We start from the raw sequence: 16,107 nt of genomic DNA, 5'->3' as shown, positions 1-16,107 counted from the left end.
TAACCTTCCTCAGAAGGTTCTGGAAGGTTTCATACATTTCTGTTTGAAAATATTGTATTGCTGTTTTCCTATTTTGTATTAGTAAATTAATGAATAAAAATGGCTGGTGAAGTTTTTGTTGATGCTCTTCCGTATATTGACCAAGGTTATGATGAGCCTGGTGTTAGAGAAAGTGTTAGTTATTTTTTAATTAACTAAATTTATACTTGTTATGTTGCTTTGATGTCAGAATCCTCATTATCTTGTTAATTTTTTAGGCTTTAAGTCTTGTTGAAGAAGAGACTAGGAGATATAGGCCCACCAAAAATTATTTGGAACAATTACCTCCCATAAATATTAATGCCTTCGAGGTTAGTAATTTTCAGTACCTTACAGATTGATTTATAACATTCTTTACTACAATATTATAGTTTATACTAATTCTATCAATTACTTCATTCAGTAATCGTTTCTAATTCAGATTCAATAAGCATTTGGTTTAGTGAATATTGTTACTGAAATTTCATTTTACCCTGTTGTAGACTGAATTAATGAAAAATGAATTTGAAAGATTGCAACAGAGATTGCCGATGGATACCTTAAGCATGAAAAGATATGAACTTCCACCTCCTCCTGCTGCAAAAATTTCAGATTTATCTGCATGGAATGAATGCGTGGATAACTCAATGGCTCAATTAGATCACCAGGCTACTAGGTATACAATACTCTTTGTACCTAACTTAACCAAATTATATTCTTTAATTTGGTTCATGGAAATTATCTGTGCTATTTTCTTAAAAAAATTATTACTTTGTATAGATAAGATGTTAAAAATATATTATGCTTTTGTAGTGGTTGGAAAGCAGTGTAGTACTGAATGAATCAAGTTCACATTGTCAGGTGTATTTTAAATTAATATACTTTGTTAAGGTGGAAATCATGCCTTCAGAGGCTTTCTGATTCTACTATACCCTAAGAAATGAATATCTGACATTTTTGAAGTTGTAATTGAATCAAATGGAGCATAGTGTTTTATTCAATGTATTCCATGAATGCTATTTGGTCTCGAATCAGACACAATCACCAGTGTTTACCACTAGGTTGACCATGGAAGAGTTTCTTGTAATACAGATTCCTGTAACATCTAAGCCTTAATTCCATTATTCAAAAAATAAAAATTTGTGGGATTTAATGTAATACCAAAATATTATCAATGTACATACAAAGGGTTCAGAGTTACAACAGTATAACTTCATTTTTCAAAATTTGTCAGAATGAAATTGTATTACTAATATTTAACTTTTTAATTTATAGTTAACAAAATTTAATTATTATTTTTAAAAAAAAATTATTCTAATGAAGATCATTTATCTTAACAGATTTTCATGGAACTGGTGACATGTACAGTTATCACAGTGATACTTCATCAATGTTTCCTCATTAATTTAGATTTTTTAAAAATTTAGTTCCATTTAAAATATTAGTACAAATTGAAGAGTATTGATATTAAATTTATTTGAATGTGTATACTTATCATTGAATAACTGTATTACTAATTTTTTTTAAATTAATATTTTGAGTTACTTTTAGAGGGGGTTCCTAGAGCTGGTATAATCTGTATTTATCATTATTTTGCTCAACAAATGATTATCAAGGATAAAAAAATATATTAATAAATGTTAGGATCATCTTTATTTAGAACAGATAATGCTTATAAGCAATATTATATCTATTTATTTTAAAAATATTAACATTATTCTCTTTATACAAGGTAAGCATAGAGGTGTCCATTAATTTTTCACCTGTTCATTATTGGAAAATATTGTATTTTACATTTTTTCAATTATACATCAACTCTATCCAGAAATTTTACACCTATAAAGTCATCTCCAGTTACAAGTTCTGCACATCCACGCTTTTCTAAATTTTTAAGGACTTTAATCAAAACTTCATGTTGCATTCCATTAAATTCAGTGTTAGTAGAAGTTTGAAGTTCATAAAGAGTACACACATTATCAATCTGCCCTTTATCTTGAGCCCAAGAATAGATTATATCTGCCCATTCATCAATTTTGTGCCAATAAATATACCATCTACTGCGTGCTTTATCCGATGGTTCTGCATTACCAGTTGTCATCAAAGCCTCTAAGACCATTAGTATGCCTTCAGTGGACAGGGACCTGTTTATCTTCTTATTAGAAAACAAGGGTGTTTCCATCACCTCATTAATATCAAGTACATACTTTTTGGATAACTTTTGGTATTTTAACACAAGTTTACACCATACTGCTAGCTGAGTCTTCCTTGTTGTTTCATTTGGTTGAATTGTAAAAAAAGGAGGAAAATCATATTGCCATGGCCAATCCAGGTCCATTTTTTACTCATAAATTGATAATTTAATGCAATTCTTCTATTGATCACAAGTTCAAAGAGTTCAAAAACCAATCCCCATCACAAAACATTTGTAGTATATTTATCTCATTGTCAGAATTATCTTTTGTCACTTATCAAGCTCTACTACTTTACCAAACAAGCGTTAGTTACAGTAACCTGCCGCTTTACAACCTTCTTATCAATGTTGCCAGTTCTTATCCTGTTTAGTGAATCTTATATTTTTTATATTAACTAATACTTTCATCATGAATATCTTAAATACATGTTTAATATTGCTTTAATTTTTTATTCCAGTTTCTTTTATTATTAGTTCTTATATTTACTATCTTTTTTAAGAAGTAATTATTATACCTCTACTGACCCTAGAATTCTCTGAAAATATAATTTATATATTTTTGGTGAGAAAATATGTATTTGTGATAATATCGAGAATTTTATCCAAGTTAATACATTGAAAATTTTTATTCTAAGCCACATCTAGACATTGTTTTAGGACTTATCTAGCTTCTTAACTTCCATAAGTTTTGTAATAAATTTAATCAAATTGATTTATATAAAATCAACATAATCTAAGCTATTCTATTATTGAAGTAGAAATTGGCAGATTATTTTTCACCTACAGTATGGTTCAGATGCTGATTCTCCACTCTAAGGAAAAACATGCACATCCTCTTCTAATCCTTTCCAATAAATTTAATTTTCCTCCTCACTTTTACCATAAAAAAATGGATCCATATATTTTTTTCAGTGTTTACATAGATCAGGTATTGACGCATAACTGTTTTCCCTTATTTCTTGCATAAAAAATCTCCCCAAGTTGAAATTCAAAAAATATGATTCCTTTAAAATAATTATGAATGAACATCTCTCGACCAAAAGAAAAAAAAAAATTGATGGTGCAACATACTCCATACATCTTCCTTCTGGGTTCTGTTTCATGTTTCTTGTTTTCTTCTTTGTTTCACCCTATATATTTTTTGAGAGACATCTGTTTATCCTTCCTACAAGTTTCCTCTGTCTAATTATCTATTATTTTGTACAACTTCACTAAAAACTTATGATAAATTATTTTGTTTTAGGATATGTAATTTAGAATTGATGTTGGAATACGGTTGTGAAGCTTGGAGAGCATACATTGAATTACTCATGAAATGTGTCTCGCACTCCCAGAAAGTACTTCAAAGTTTGAGGTTAGTTTTTAAAACTGATGTAAAAAATGTATCTTTCGTATTTATCTATTGTTAATTTAATTAAGTTAGAATAAAAATGTATTACCCATTATTTATTACTTCAATCAGTTATCTATTTTTTGTTAATCAAATTTCTTTCTTTTATAATCATACCATTTGAAAATCCTCTGAGTTCTTAAAATGTTGCTAATAATCCTTTATCTTGCTGCAGTAGTTTACCCAATTAATTTATATTTTATTGTTATGAATTTTACTCCCAACAAAGCTGCCATTTCAGTCCTCTCAATGCTATAAGATGAATTTTTAAGTTATATATAGAAATCATTTGATTGTTAACAATGAGTATTGAACAGCTAAAAATGCTAGTGCAAGATATGAGAAAACTACTGTATGGTCATATACCAATGATATAGATATCTACAGTAGCTTATGAGTGTTCTACAGAAGGTGCAGTAGGTTTGTGATGTTCTTTATGTGAACTTATGATCACAATTAATCCCAAGGAGGCCAACTCATAGTCATATCTACCCTACTCAAAAATCACACTTTTTCAATGATTTCCCTTTAATCTAAATCCTTGCCAGTTGTTAACTGTCTTTTGTTATTATTATATCCTAATTATATAATCTAAAAATATTTTGTATCTGTTTTAAAATGTATGCACAAATTTATAAGTTTTAGTATTGGTATAAGTGATATAATTTTTCTAGATAAAGGTTGTTTATTTTTTAGTTATTAACAATTAAGGAGCATTTTTAAATAACAGTTTATATAATCTAGGATATATCAAAAACTAAGTAACTAAAAAGATTTATAACTATAAAATGTTTTAGATTTTAGTTCATAAATCATTCTAATTTTATGATTGAACAAAATATTTTGTTGTAGAAAAGAAATTCAAGAAATTAATTGGGAAAGGAAGCATGCACAGATGAAAGCGGGTGAAAAATTGAAGAAGCTTGAAGTGATGTGGGATGAGCTTGTGAAAAAGAACTATGAAATAGAACAAGCCTGTGTTGAATTGGAAGAAAAACTGACAGATGAACAGAAGAAAAAATTAGAACTTCTAAACTCATGACTATTTAATAGAATTTTGTTTGAATTTTTAAATACTCATTTTATTTGTGTATTTACACTTTTTGGGTGTATATGTTCCCAGAATTTTTTTTAAATGTTTATATTTAATGTGTATAATAGTTTTAACAACAAAATATTTATTTGTCTTTTCTGTTATAAATACGATGCTGTCTTGTTTAGAACATAAATAAATTTTTTTTCTATCATATAAATGTTTTTTTCTTACGTTATTTCATATCAGTAATAGCGTGGGGGATAAAACACCCAACTTACAAAGTATTATGTAGCATGGAAAATATAAATTTTTCAGCATAAATTAATTTTAAAAATATTGAATATAATCATTTTTTTTTAAATTAATAGAACTGATGGTATAACTGACTTTTACAAAATTCTTCCAATGGTCAGTTTCTTTGTTACCACTTCACAGAAGTTCTTTTCTAAATGGAACTGAATTCTTGAATGAAAAATAGTTTGCATCATATTGGATGCCTTTATTTATTTTAGATAACTGTCAGAAGTATTGGAAAGGAGATAGTTGGTGGACAATTATTTTCATGAATACTAACTTATGGTAGGCTCAGACTAAGCCCACCACTTGTCCAGTCACGACTAATTGGTGTAGTTGACTGAATTTGAGTGTCAGCTATTGGATTAGTCGTGACTGAAGTGATAGTCTCGTGTGAGTGAATCTTAAGAGGTTGTAATGGGCCTTCCCTGAAATGAATAATTATTAGTATGTACAACAGCCTTGGGAGGGTCCAGCACTACTTATTTTTATGAGTAGATATTAATACTACTATTTTATAAATTATCTTTCCTGGTGTGTGATTGTTAGCTTAAAGGTTTTAACTGATAAATGTACAAGATGTATGTATAGACTGTATGTTGTAATTTTTATATTTTATGAAATTTAAGCAAAAGAAAGAATTTTTTAATTCTTAAAAAATTCTAAGGGTCCAAGTCTTTCTTTTTTGGTTATTGTACCTAAAGATCGATTAAAAGTTATACCTTGTACAATGAGACACACCTTAAAAATGCTATTGTAAAAAGCGTTTAATACATTATGAATCATTATGATTAGTGGGCAGTAATTAATACAATTTAAGTAAACAGTACTTATATTAATTTATTTTATAAAATGTATTTATATAAAATAGAAATCTCAGTTTTAGAAAATGAAATAATCCTTACATCCCTTATTATGACTGATTCCAGTTTAGTAATTACCTACTTTTTTTAAAGATAATTTATAACCAAAAAAAAAACTAATTTTTCAATAGAATAATAAGAAGAAATCTTTCTATTTTACCCGAAATATTAAGAAAAGCTAACTTACTTTTATCTTATCAGATTTAATAATGATTTTTCAAAAAATTGTTTTTATAATCTACTAGGGGGAGTAACCCCCCCCCCTGCATCTAATGGCGAACCAACCCCCATTTTACAAATTATACAACTTCTCTCTGCTCAAATTATATTACTGTAATTTACATGTATTTATAGTTCAGATTGTATTTTTTTTCAATATTCATCAGTTAAACTCAATTTTTAACAATACATTTGTATTAATCCACCTCATATGTAAAATAAAATATTACACGGTGATCACTTAAAACTTTTTTATATAATAGAGAGATATTTCATTATATTACTGATTTTTTGAGAGTGGTTTATGTTATTATTAACATAAACTTCAATGATCCACTTTTAATCTCAACATTTTATTTTAAAAAACTTCCTTTTAAAATAAAAAGTTGTGAATAAAAGTGGATCATTGAAGTTTATGTTTAAAATATGGGACATCCTTTCGGAATCAAAATAACCTATTAATAGAATGAAATAAAAAGAATACCACAAAGATCACTAGCATCACCCGATTATTATATTTCTGCAGAGAACTTAAAATATATTTAAACTTGCTTTAAATTAAACACATCACACACACAAACATCATTTAAAAAAATATCACACTCAAGCTTTTTAAACTGAGAAGATTAATCCTTGAATGAGTAATTATCAAATATATATTTTTCATGAAAGGTTAACTTATTACTTCTTTAACCATCTAAGTAAGTTACAAAATCAGCTGTAGTTAATATTACAATAAAATATGAAGATAGTTCTATTATTTAATAAATTTTGGTTTGTTAAAAAAAAAAAATCTTATAACTGAAAAGATTTTTTAGTTCGGAATGCTAAAGTGGATATCAACTGCCCATTAAGGATAAAAATTATAATAAAACTGTATTGGGTTGATAAAATTAAAATCTCCTTATTTGGATCTTATGAGAGAAAATCATTTCAAAAGAGAATATAGGGTAAGAAAAATGTTTCATGTTATTAGATGTTTTCATTCCTAACAGTTACAGAACAAATATGATTTCTTGTTTCCTTAACATCATTTGGTTGAAAACAGATGGCTCAAACATTTCTTTCTTTTCTTCTGTAATGCCATAGCCAACAGAATAAAATTAAAATCAAATTCACAATCATTCATAACACCTTCACAGAAGGTAACATAATATAAATACAATATTACTGACACTTGTTAGGGGTAACTTCAGTATACTTCTTAAAATAATATGGCTTCTATAGTATCAACTCAATAATATTGATTATGTAAGATCTTTTACGAATTCTCAATGGATAATGTGTAGGAATACCTTAATCCTGCTAAGTGGAGTAAGTACATATTATGGATAGCCTTGTTCTCAATTCAAATCAATCACTTGAAAATAAAAATGAAATTTCAATGAAACTTGATGTGTAGTAAGGCTTTAATTAACAGTGGTGGTAAATGCTAAGAGTTTTAAAATAAAGATAAGAAGGGGAGATATCTCCAGTCTAAATCTAATCTGCTGTTTGAAATAATTTTGAACAACAGAAAAAAATTTAAAATCAACTATTTATGTGTTTTTTATAGGTTCAACCCAAGGGTTATTAAGGATTATCCTAAAATATGGTTACTGCTCTCCTCTCTCCTCTCTCCTTCCCTCTCTCCCCCCCCCCAAAAAAAAAACTACTTTGCTGAATTTGGTAAAACATAATAGGATGATTTTTACATAATATGAAAATGAAAATAATACTGTTTGCCGAAAGAAAAATAATAATATTGACAATTTTTACTAAAAACATTGAAATGATGCTTCCAATTTATGCATTTGTAAGGACACATAGGTTTTCTTAAAATTTAAATACAGCGTTTGTAGATAGAAAACTTACTAAAAAATAACTTTTTAAAAATATTAAAAATCTGTCAATAATAAAATATTTGTCATCTACGTGTTTTAGATTTTTTCCAAAATTAGGAATCAACAATTAATTCTTGATTAAAATTGTATATTTGAAAAATCAAGCCATTGAGTGTGTAAACATTTTTAAAAATCTCGTCAATTAACTTAATGGGTATATTTATTATTTAACTCAGAACAGAGACTCATTTATTTAATTTATGCCTGGGTTCAGCTTGGTTTTGTTATATCTGGTTATTAGTAAATTTTTGCAAACAATATATACTCTGTTATCAGGACTTTTGTCCTGTTATTATCGTACATAAATTATTTTGAGCGGTAATGACCTCGATATTTTCCCGCTATTAACCAAAAAGATTATCGTTGGAACTAACGATTTGAAGAAGCAAATACAGATGAAAAAAAAATTTCTACTTATATTAGGATATTAAAAAATAAAATACAAAACAAGATTAAAAAATTAATGTATCGGTGTAAATCATATTTAATGATTTAAATTAGTCAAAGATGAAAAACTTTATTAATTAGTATGATTCTATTTTTTTTTTAATGCTGTATTTTTTCTTTGGTAAAAATATTTCGTCAAATATTTGAATGTATAAGAACTTTTTGTTCTATCTGATACCGGAAAAGCGGTAATTAGATTCTGGAGCCATCTTGCTTTTTCTCGTTGATTGAATTTCTTTGATTGAATTAGTGCCAGTCTTTTTTTTATGCATTCAAAACCAAAGTAAGAATTACTTTACACATCTAAATACTTGTTTTTGTATCGTGTGAATTCGTTTATTTATAATTATTAAACATTTAGAAATAATAATATTAATTATCTTATTTCGTAAACTTCACTCACAACTCGAAATTCTGGTAGTTTTATGTAACGGATAAATTTAATTAATTGACAAATATTTCTAATAACTTACTACTCATATTTGTGTGGTATAAATTGACTAAAGTGTGAATGAGAAATTTTCATTTATTAATTATATCTGATTTTTAAGTGTTCATTTTTTTTTTTATTATTAAATCTGAATTTAATATTTAATGATTTATGTATTTGATGTAATCAAAATATCTTGAAATAGACATCAAAGTGAAGATCTTGAGTTCATTTTGGTGTTGTTGGCTTTCTTGAAAATGATTTTTGCTCAATTTTACAGCGGCAGATTTACACACAGGGAAACTGGATATCTTTCTGTGTCAGAAGTTTTTGAAAAGCTGTAAAATTTGAATCAAATTATATTTCTTCCATGAATTTGTAAGTATGACATTGATTTGAATTTGTTTAGTTAGAAATTGTTTAATTGAAATCTCAATTAAACACAAATAAATTTACAAATTATTTTCACATAGTTTTATATATTGCTACATTGCTAGAAAGTGGCACACCTGACAAAAAAAATTTTTTTAATGTCTATAGAGGAACCATAGGATAGAAAGACACCCTTGTCTGAGGTAATATCTTTTGAACAAGTCCATTTCAAAATAAAACCAAAACTATTTTATTGTCAGATGTACAGCTATTAAAGCATAGCAGCGATATAGAAAAGCTAGTGAGCAAGAGTAGCTGGGAAGGATAGAATCATCTACCATACCTGTGAGTAACAGCACATCGAATACACTCTTGTATGTATACATGTAATAACATATTTCTGTGGTGCAGCAATCAGAACAAACAGTGATGAGTAAGAACTACATTAAATATCTAATCGGGAAGTAGGAACAAATGAAATGAAACTCCACAATTTTAAGTTCAAAATTTAATCAACAGACAGGAAGAACATGAGCTAATTTTTACATATATACAATTCTTCCTATACACTTAATGAATAGAAAAAAAATATTCCACATTCATTCATATTCATAAGCTTTTTTAACTTATTTTTTAATTTACACTTCCTATGTTTTTGTTGTTTTTTTAATTTTTTTTTTTAAAGAATGTTTGTACAAGCATGTTTTAGTACAGGGGCAAGTTTAGAGGTTAAAAGTTTCAATTAAAGCATGTTGAGACCATGTTTATGTGCGTTTAACAAATTAGCATTGCTACAATCCTAATGTTGTTAAAATTTATTTCACAACTAATGTTTTCTATGGTGATTTTTTTATTTATCTATACAAATCGAAAATAATTTATAACTTTTCAGTTTCTCTTGGTTATTGTCAAAGTCATGCAGATCTTCCAAAGCTCAAACACCTACACTTTACTTTTTGAAAAGCAGCAAAATCAATTAATTGAACTAAACTTCATAATTTAAGTGGTAATGGTCACAAAAAGCCCTCATTTATTATATCCTTAAAGATTTTTTGTGATTTTGGGTGTATTGATTGAATATTAATTTTTTTTTTTGTCAAAATAGCCTAACATAGTTATATAAATGTAAAAAATACCCTAGATAAATCAAATTATAAGTTAAGTTTAAATTAAATCAAAACCAACAGAATTCCAGTGTTATTTTCTTCTTTGTTGTATTAGAATGATTTGAAATTTAAAGAATATATCGGATGTAATCAAATTTTTCATTAACTTTTTCGCTTATTAACTTATTTAAAAAATAAACTGTACTGTTTTATATCTAAAAAACTAAATTATATTTTGTATACTCTACTTATTGAACAGAGCATTAACCTGGTATTATAAAATTTAATACCTTTTAAAACTTAAAATTATAGTCTGGTAATAATGATATTTAGGTGCATTTGGAAGGGTAAACTGCATAACTCTGATAAACCAGATTTGTAAATTAAATTCATTAATTTACTATGAAAACAGAAAGAATTTTTCTAACCTGTTTACAACAATAATAATTATTTAAACTGTACATACAATGTAAAAATACAGAAAACAAGGAGGGATTTTTGGATCGTTGCCATTTAATTTATTCCATAATAGGTTACTTATCCACCCGTACACTGATAGGAATATATACACGTTACTTAACTATATAATTTTATTCACTATATATTAACACATTATTGCCAGCATTTTCTTCCCGCTCTGCTCAAATGTGAGCCATTTATCCATTGTATGTATATGCTGTTATCTACTTAATAAACTCTAAATAATATTAACATCATAGTGTATATTACACTATATATAAAGATGAAAAACATAAAGGTTCTTTTCTGTCAACAAATGAGAATAAATTGTAATTTTTTTTTCATTTTTATTGAATTTTTCAAAAACTATAGATTCTTAAGTGAGAGAGTTTTATTGGATTATATTTACAAAAGTATAACGGTAATTCTCAACCAACTTAAATACTCGATGAAATTAAAATTCAATCAGTTGAAAATTTCATACTTAAACTTTAAGCTCTAAAAACTTATTTGCCTTTTCATTTTAATTAGGAATCATCAGTCTTAAATATACTGTGGTTGGAAACCATCTTCATTTATGGCATAATATGTTAATAATAATGATAATATTAAAAAAATAAAAAAATAAATAAAAACTTGCCACATTATAATTTCATCCATTACTTAACAGTTTAATACTAATGGCTTTTAATTTTTATGTATTTTTTAAATATTTTAATATCCAGTTTCAATCAAAACATTGTCTAGAAGCACGATTAAACGCACTCTATGATTTCACCATTTGGTTTAGGAACGCGCACATTAAATTTTCAAAAAAATACCTAGTTGATATAAAATCTATCAGAACGTTATAAAGTCAGTGTAGTCAAATTTATTTACATCATTGATGAAGCAATGAAAGAGTAAATAAATCTCTACAGTGAGTGGTCACTCAGTGAGTTTCACTAAATTCAGTCAGTATAGATATGTCAACGGCAGCATTAGGTTTCTTTAAATTATACATACCATTCCTTTATGTCTTTTGTTTCCCTCTTCTTGGTTTTCCCATTACCATTCTTTACTTGGCCATTGATTGCTTGAGGTGTCGGTGGGCTCTGATTTAGCAGCGCAGCATTTTGTCCTTGACAACTAGAAACTCCATAAACTTTCCTTTCGTCTACTTTGTAAACGACTCCAGATCTATTTTTCAATTTTAATACTATCAGTATTATAAGAATGATAGCAATCATCGTTCCAGCTATAATTCCTATGACTAATGCTGTATTTGCGGCAGAATCTGAGTGTATTGGATTCCTCTTGTCATTATTATTAGGATAAGGGATGTAAGGTGGAGGTGGTGGAGCTGGTGGAACATACTCGGTTGTCGTTGTTGTTGAAGTCGTAGGGGATGTCTGAGTTGTAGGCTTCCCAGAGCTAGTACCTTCTGGAGTTCCAGAAGTTCCAAATTTAGGAGATATTCCTGGGCTCGTTGCATCAGGTGATGAAGATCCTATGTCATCTGTTGTTGAAGGACTTGAACCTTCTGCTTCAGTAGTGTTCATGTCAGGAGTTGGAACGGGCTTTGTGATATAATCTATCAAGGAAAAAAAAAATTAATTCAAGCTTTAAGAAAAATTATCTCATGCATTATTTATCTCTTATTTGTGGCATGTGTATATCTGATATTAAGAAAATTAAGTTGATAGACTGATTTTCTTAAAAGCAATAAAAAAAAAAAAAAAAAAAGTTCTGCAATACATTACTTTAGTTTGATAACTGTCATGTAATTTATTGAAATTATATTCTTCGAAGTGAAATATAATACATCTTCTTCATTTTGAAAATTTTATAAACCAAAGTCCTACTCTAATACAGCATAAGTGTATTACATTACACATGAGTGAAAGTTCTCCAAACCTTAATCTTAAATCATTTTGAAAAATCACCTCATGTATTAATTATAACCTATTCAGGACATCTCTATGTTTCCTCACATAACAGTAAGCTAATGAATGAATTTGTTAGAAGCAATAGATAAATTAATCTCTAAATTGCATTACTTTAGTATGAAATCCTTCATATACTTTATTGAAATAATATGCTTCAAAGTGATATAAAAATCCTGCTTTTTGATTTTGGAGAATTTATTAACCGATTTCCTCCCCTAATAGAAATTAAATGCTCCTCATATTAATTTTAAAATAAAAAAATTCACCTTGGGCATTACTAATATCCTATGAATAGTATCAGTATGTTTCCTCACATAACAGTAAGATAATTTAAAAATTTCTTAGAAGCAATAAAAAAAAAATTCAATGCATTACTTTAGTGCGAAACCTCTATAAACCAATTTCCTTCCCTATTAAAAAACTTCAAACATTAATTGTGTCATTTTGGATATTCAGTTCTCTTTCTGTTATATGGAGATTTATACTTGGTAAAAAATAATTTTTAGTCCAGGAAGATTACTGACCACTTGATCCTTTCGTTGAAGAAGGTTCATCTGTCACTTCACCTGAGCCTGACCCATCAGGTGAACACTCTTCATCATCACAGTCTGGTTGTTTAGTATGATTTTTCTCTGTTACGGGTGGACGAGTTGGTGGAACGTATACCGGAGTAATCAGATCATCTCCTATAAAACAATAATTATTGTTTTTAATCTGTTAAAAACTTTATGTTATCCTTGACTCCTGTTGCCACAACCATTATTTAAATAAAAAATTATTGTGGAGATATAGCTAGTGAAAGGGCTAGGTTCTAAAAATGAAGCTACTATTCATTGCATACTTTAAATATTATATTTTTTCAAGGTCAAGTTTTCAATTCATTTTTAAAAATAGTTAAATGAAAGTAATAAATTTATTACTTTATTACTTTAAGTATACATTTTTAAATATTCTGTAAGTATTAGTGATTTTGATTGTAAAATAAACATGAAAGAATTTATTTGCTTATAACAATTACTGTGTTATGATTAATTTTTTAAGGAGAATGATAATGATAATATTAATTGTTGTTATTTTATTTTTTCCATGATTATTCGTAGTCATAGTCTAATTGTAATATTTTTACAGTCATAAATATAATAAATAAACCCTTTACAGGTTTAAAACTATAGTGTTAAAGTATTATTTTTGACTATTAAGATTGAGTGCAATACATATTACTATTCATTCTATGCTGTTTCTTTGTTGGGGGTCAATAATGTACTACTCTGAGGGAGGAGGTAAAACCTTAGTAATCACTTGCTATCAAAGTCACTTGGTCACCTTTTTAATATTACACAATTTTGACGGAAACAAATGTGATTAAGATTTATCTGGAACTAATTTTTTATTTTCAATTACCTTTGTATGAAATATATAGTAAGGGTGGCACATACATGTATGTTGCAACTGTGAAAAATTAGATAATTTGAGTTTTCAATGGAAATACATAGTTTGAGGATTCCTGAGTATAAATAACCAAATTTTGCAAAAAGATCTGAGTGTCCCTGTTTCTATGTGTGAATAGCCTAGCTCAAAAAAGAAAAGTTGTACGAAACTGAAATTACATATTTTTGACAGGTGTATATGCCTGGGATGTGACAGCAACTTTTTCTTTAAAATCGATCTACCCGAAGTGCACCTTTATATAATCAATTTTATACGTTTTTACCATTTTCTCCAAAACGGTTCAAATAATTTTGATTAAATTCCTAATATCAATATAAAATTATATGTTTTTTAATATCAGTTAGGCATTGTCTTCATTGAAATAGTTAGACCTGGATTATATCGATTGTATGCCAAATTTTCAAAAAATTTAATTCTGTTTATTTTAAATAATCATTCTCCCTCGTTGTTACCAGTAATAAACATTAGATAAATATAAACTGTAAAATGATTTGATGACTAACTAGAGGAAAAATAAATGTTTTCATTTCTCCATCATTGTTATATAATTAGTGATATATTTTTGACTATTGTCATAACAATCATGGAAAAATTATAACATAGTAATAGTTGTTTTTTACTTCATTAAAAATGGAACATAGTAGGGGGAAGGATTGACATAATGAATAATAAAGAAGCTACCGTTTAGAAACAAATGAGGGTTAATTTCTTTATGCACAAGGAAGAATACTTTAAATTACATATTATGAAACTGTTATTTGTTCAGTTACACATCAACAATCTTACTATTTTACTAAGGCATTTGTTATAATTACTATTAAATGATGCAATATGTTAGTTATAATAAATATTTTGCTAATTTAATGTCAGAAATCAACAGTATTTCATTATTAATGGTAATTACAGCTTCATTTATCTCTGCGTAACTTAGAAGCTTTGATTAGTTTATAGGGGGGAGGGAGAGAGGAGTGTTATTTTCAAGAATAAAAAAAATTACCAGAGCCTGTTTCGAAGTGTGGTGTGCATTGATCCTCATCATCAGCATTACATCCTGAACCAGCTCCAGAAAACACTAAGTCGTCCATCACTCCTGGATATTCAGAGGCAGGAGTCTATATAATACCAGAATAAAAGTTTAATAATGGATATATTTTTCTTTTTTTGTTATTTTGTAGGTAATGAAGATCACTAGATTTTGAATTTTATTCTAAAGAATACCTGTTGCATGCGCTGGTATGATTCATGTAGCCTGTCTCGAATGCCAGTTAGGAGTGTGACATCTCCTCTGACCTCTGTCCTTGGATCCTGCTCTGCAGCTAGGTCAAGGAGCCTGAGGCCATTAAAGACTAGGCCCGAGAGTACACCAATGAAGGCCCTTTCAACTTTCTGCTTTGCTCGGTTCCATTTCCCCCCTACTTGTATTTGAGCTTGCGAATTGAACACTGACAGCTGATGACCTACGGTTTCAAAAATATTTATATTATATTATCAAAATTGTCATATTTATGATTTCTCTCATTGGATGTTCTAAAATTGTAAGTACCTGCTGGGTGATTTGTCTGAACATTATAATCATCTATTTGAATTGTTGAATTTGCTCCTGACCTAGTAAACCTTACCACATGGTACTGGTTATCATTAACTTTAACATTTATTTCTCCAATAGGGTGGTCATTCGTTCCCATATTATAAACCATAAAAATATTTCCCTCAACCTAAAGAAAATATCATTATTAGTTTATTGATGCATTTAAAATTTATTAATATAATTATTGAAAAGAAATTATAAACTTTGTGTTTTCGTGCAACTTTTTTTATTTTAAAGAAGTTAGATTTTACCGTTATTTTTTAAAAAAATTACTTCATTTATGGAAATAAACATAAATATGAAGTAACAATCATGTTGTCAACCATAATTAGCTTTAAATTGAATGATACATTATATAGACAAACGTTCTAAATTGCCAATCCATTACAAAAGACTGATCTATGTGACTATTATAAGGCCTATCTGGACATACG

General features: G+C 27.8%; 3 protein-coding genes and 1 long non-coding RNA gene across 4 annotated transcripts in view; 2 read left to right on the top strand and 2 right to left on the bottom strand.

The window, feature by feature from the left end:
* BCAS2 (BCAS2 pre-mRNA processing factor) lies at positions 1-4,883 on the top strand. Its single transcript, XM_014433596.3, has 5 exons — positions 1-174; positions 258-350; positions 522-694; positions 3,453-3,563; positions 4,452-4,883. Exons 1-5 carry the CDS (start codon positions 100-102, stop codon positions 4,639-4,641), a joined length of 642 nt encoding a protein of 213 aa, XP_014289082.1. The 5' UTR covers positions 1-99; the 3' UTR covers positions 4,642-4,883.
* On the bottom strand, positions 1,653-2,539 carry Vps25 (vacuolar protein sorting 25). The gene has a single exon (XM_014433597.3). The coding sequence runs from the start codon at positions 2,351-2,353 to the stop codon at positions 1,823-1,825; it is 531 nt and encodes a 176-aa protein (XP_014289083.1). The 5' UTR covers positions 2,354-2,539; the 3' UTR covers positions 1,653-1,822.
* A 1,890-nt stretch (positions 4,884-6,773) lies between the features above and the next one.
* The window catches only part of LOC106688900 (uncharacterized), a 28,536-nt gene continuing 19,202 nt past the window's right edge, over positions 6,774-16,107 (top strand). The window contains exons 1-2 of the long non-coding RNA XR_002945236.2: positions 6,774-6,961; positions 9,052-9,149. This is a non-coding gene — a long non-coding RNA (uncharacterized lncRNA). The remainder of the gene's footprint in view (positions 6,962-9,051; positions 9,150-16,107) is intronic.
* The window catches only part of LOC106688894 (neurexin 1), a 12,949-nt gene continuing 6,478 nt past the window's right edge, over positions 9,637-16,107 (bottom strand). Inside the window, exons 10-14 of the mRNA XM_014433594.3 lie at positions 15,629-15,800; positions 15,304-15,542; positions 15,083-15,197; positions 13,161-13,322; positions 9,637-12,281 (exon numbers count right to left, since the gene is read on the bottom strand). Coding sequence (XP_014289080.3) covers positions 11,704-12,281; positions 13,161-13,322; positions 15,083-15,197; positions 15,304-15,542; positions 15,629-15,800 — 1,266 coding nt within the window. The 3' untranslated portion in view covers positions 9,637-11,703. The remainder of the gene's footprint in view (positions 12,282-13,160; positions 13,323-15,082; positions 15,198-15,303; positions 15,543-15,628; positions 15,801-16,107) is intronic.

The sequence above is a fragment of the Halyomorpha halys genome, unplaced genomic scaffold, assembly GCF_000696795.3.
Source record: "Halyomorpha halys isolate HHAL.00 unplaced genomic scaffold, Hhal_1.1 Scaffold1231.1, whole genome shotgun sequence".
Lineage (NCBI taxonomy): Eukaryota > Metazoa > Arthropoda > Insecta > Hemiptera > Pentatomidae > Halyomorpha > Halyomorpha halys.
Note: the sequence above shows the minus strand (reverse complement) of the source record. Positions and strands in the feature narration are given on the sequence as shown.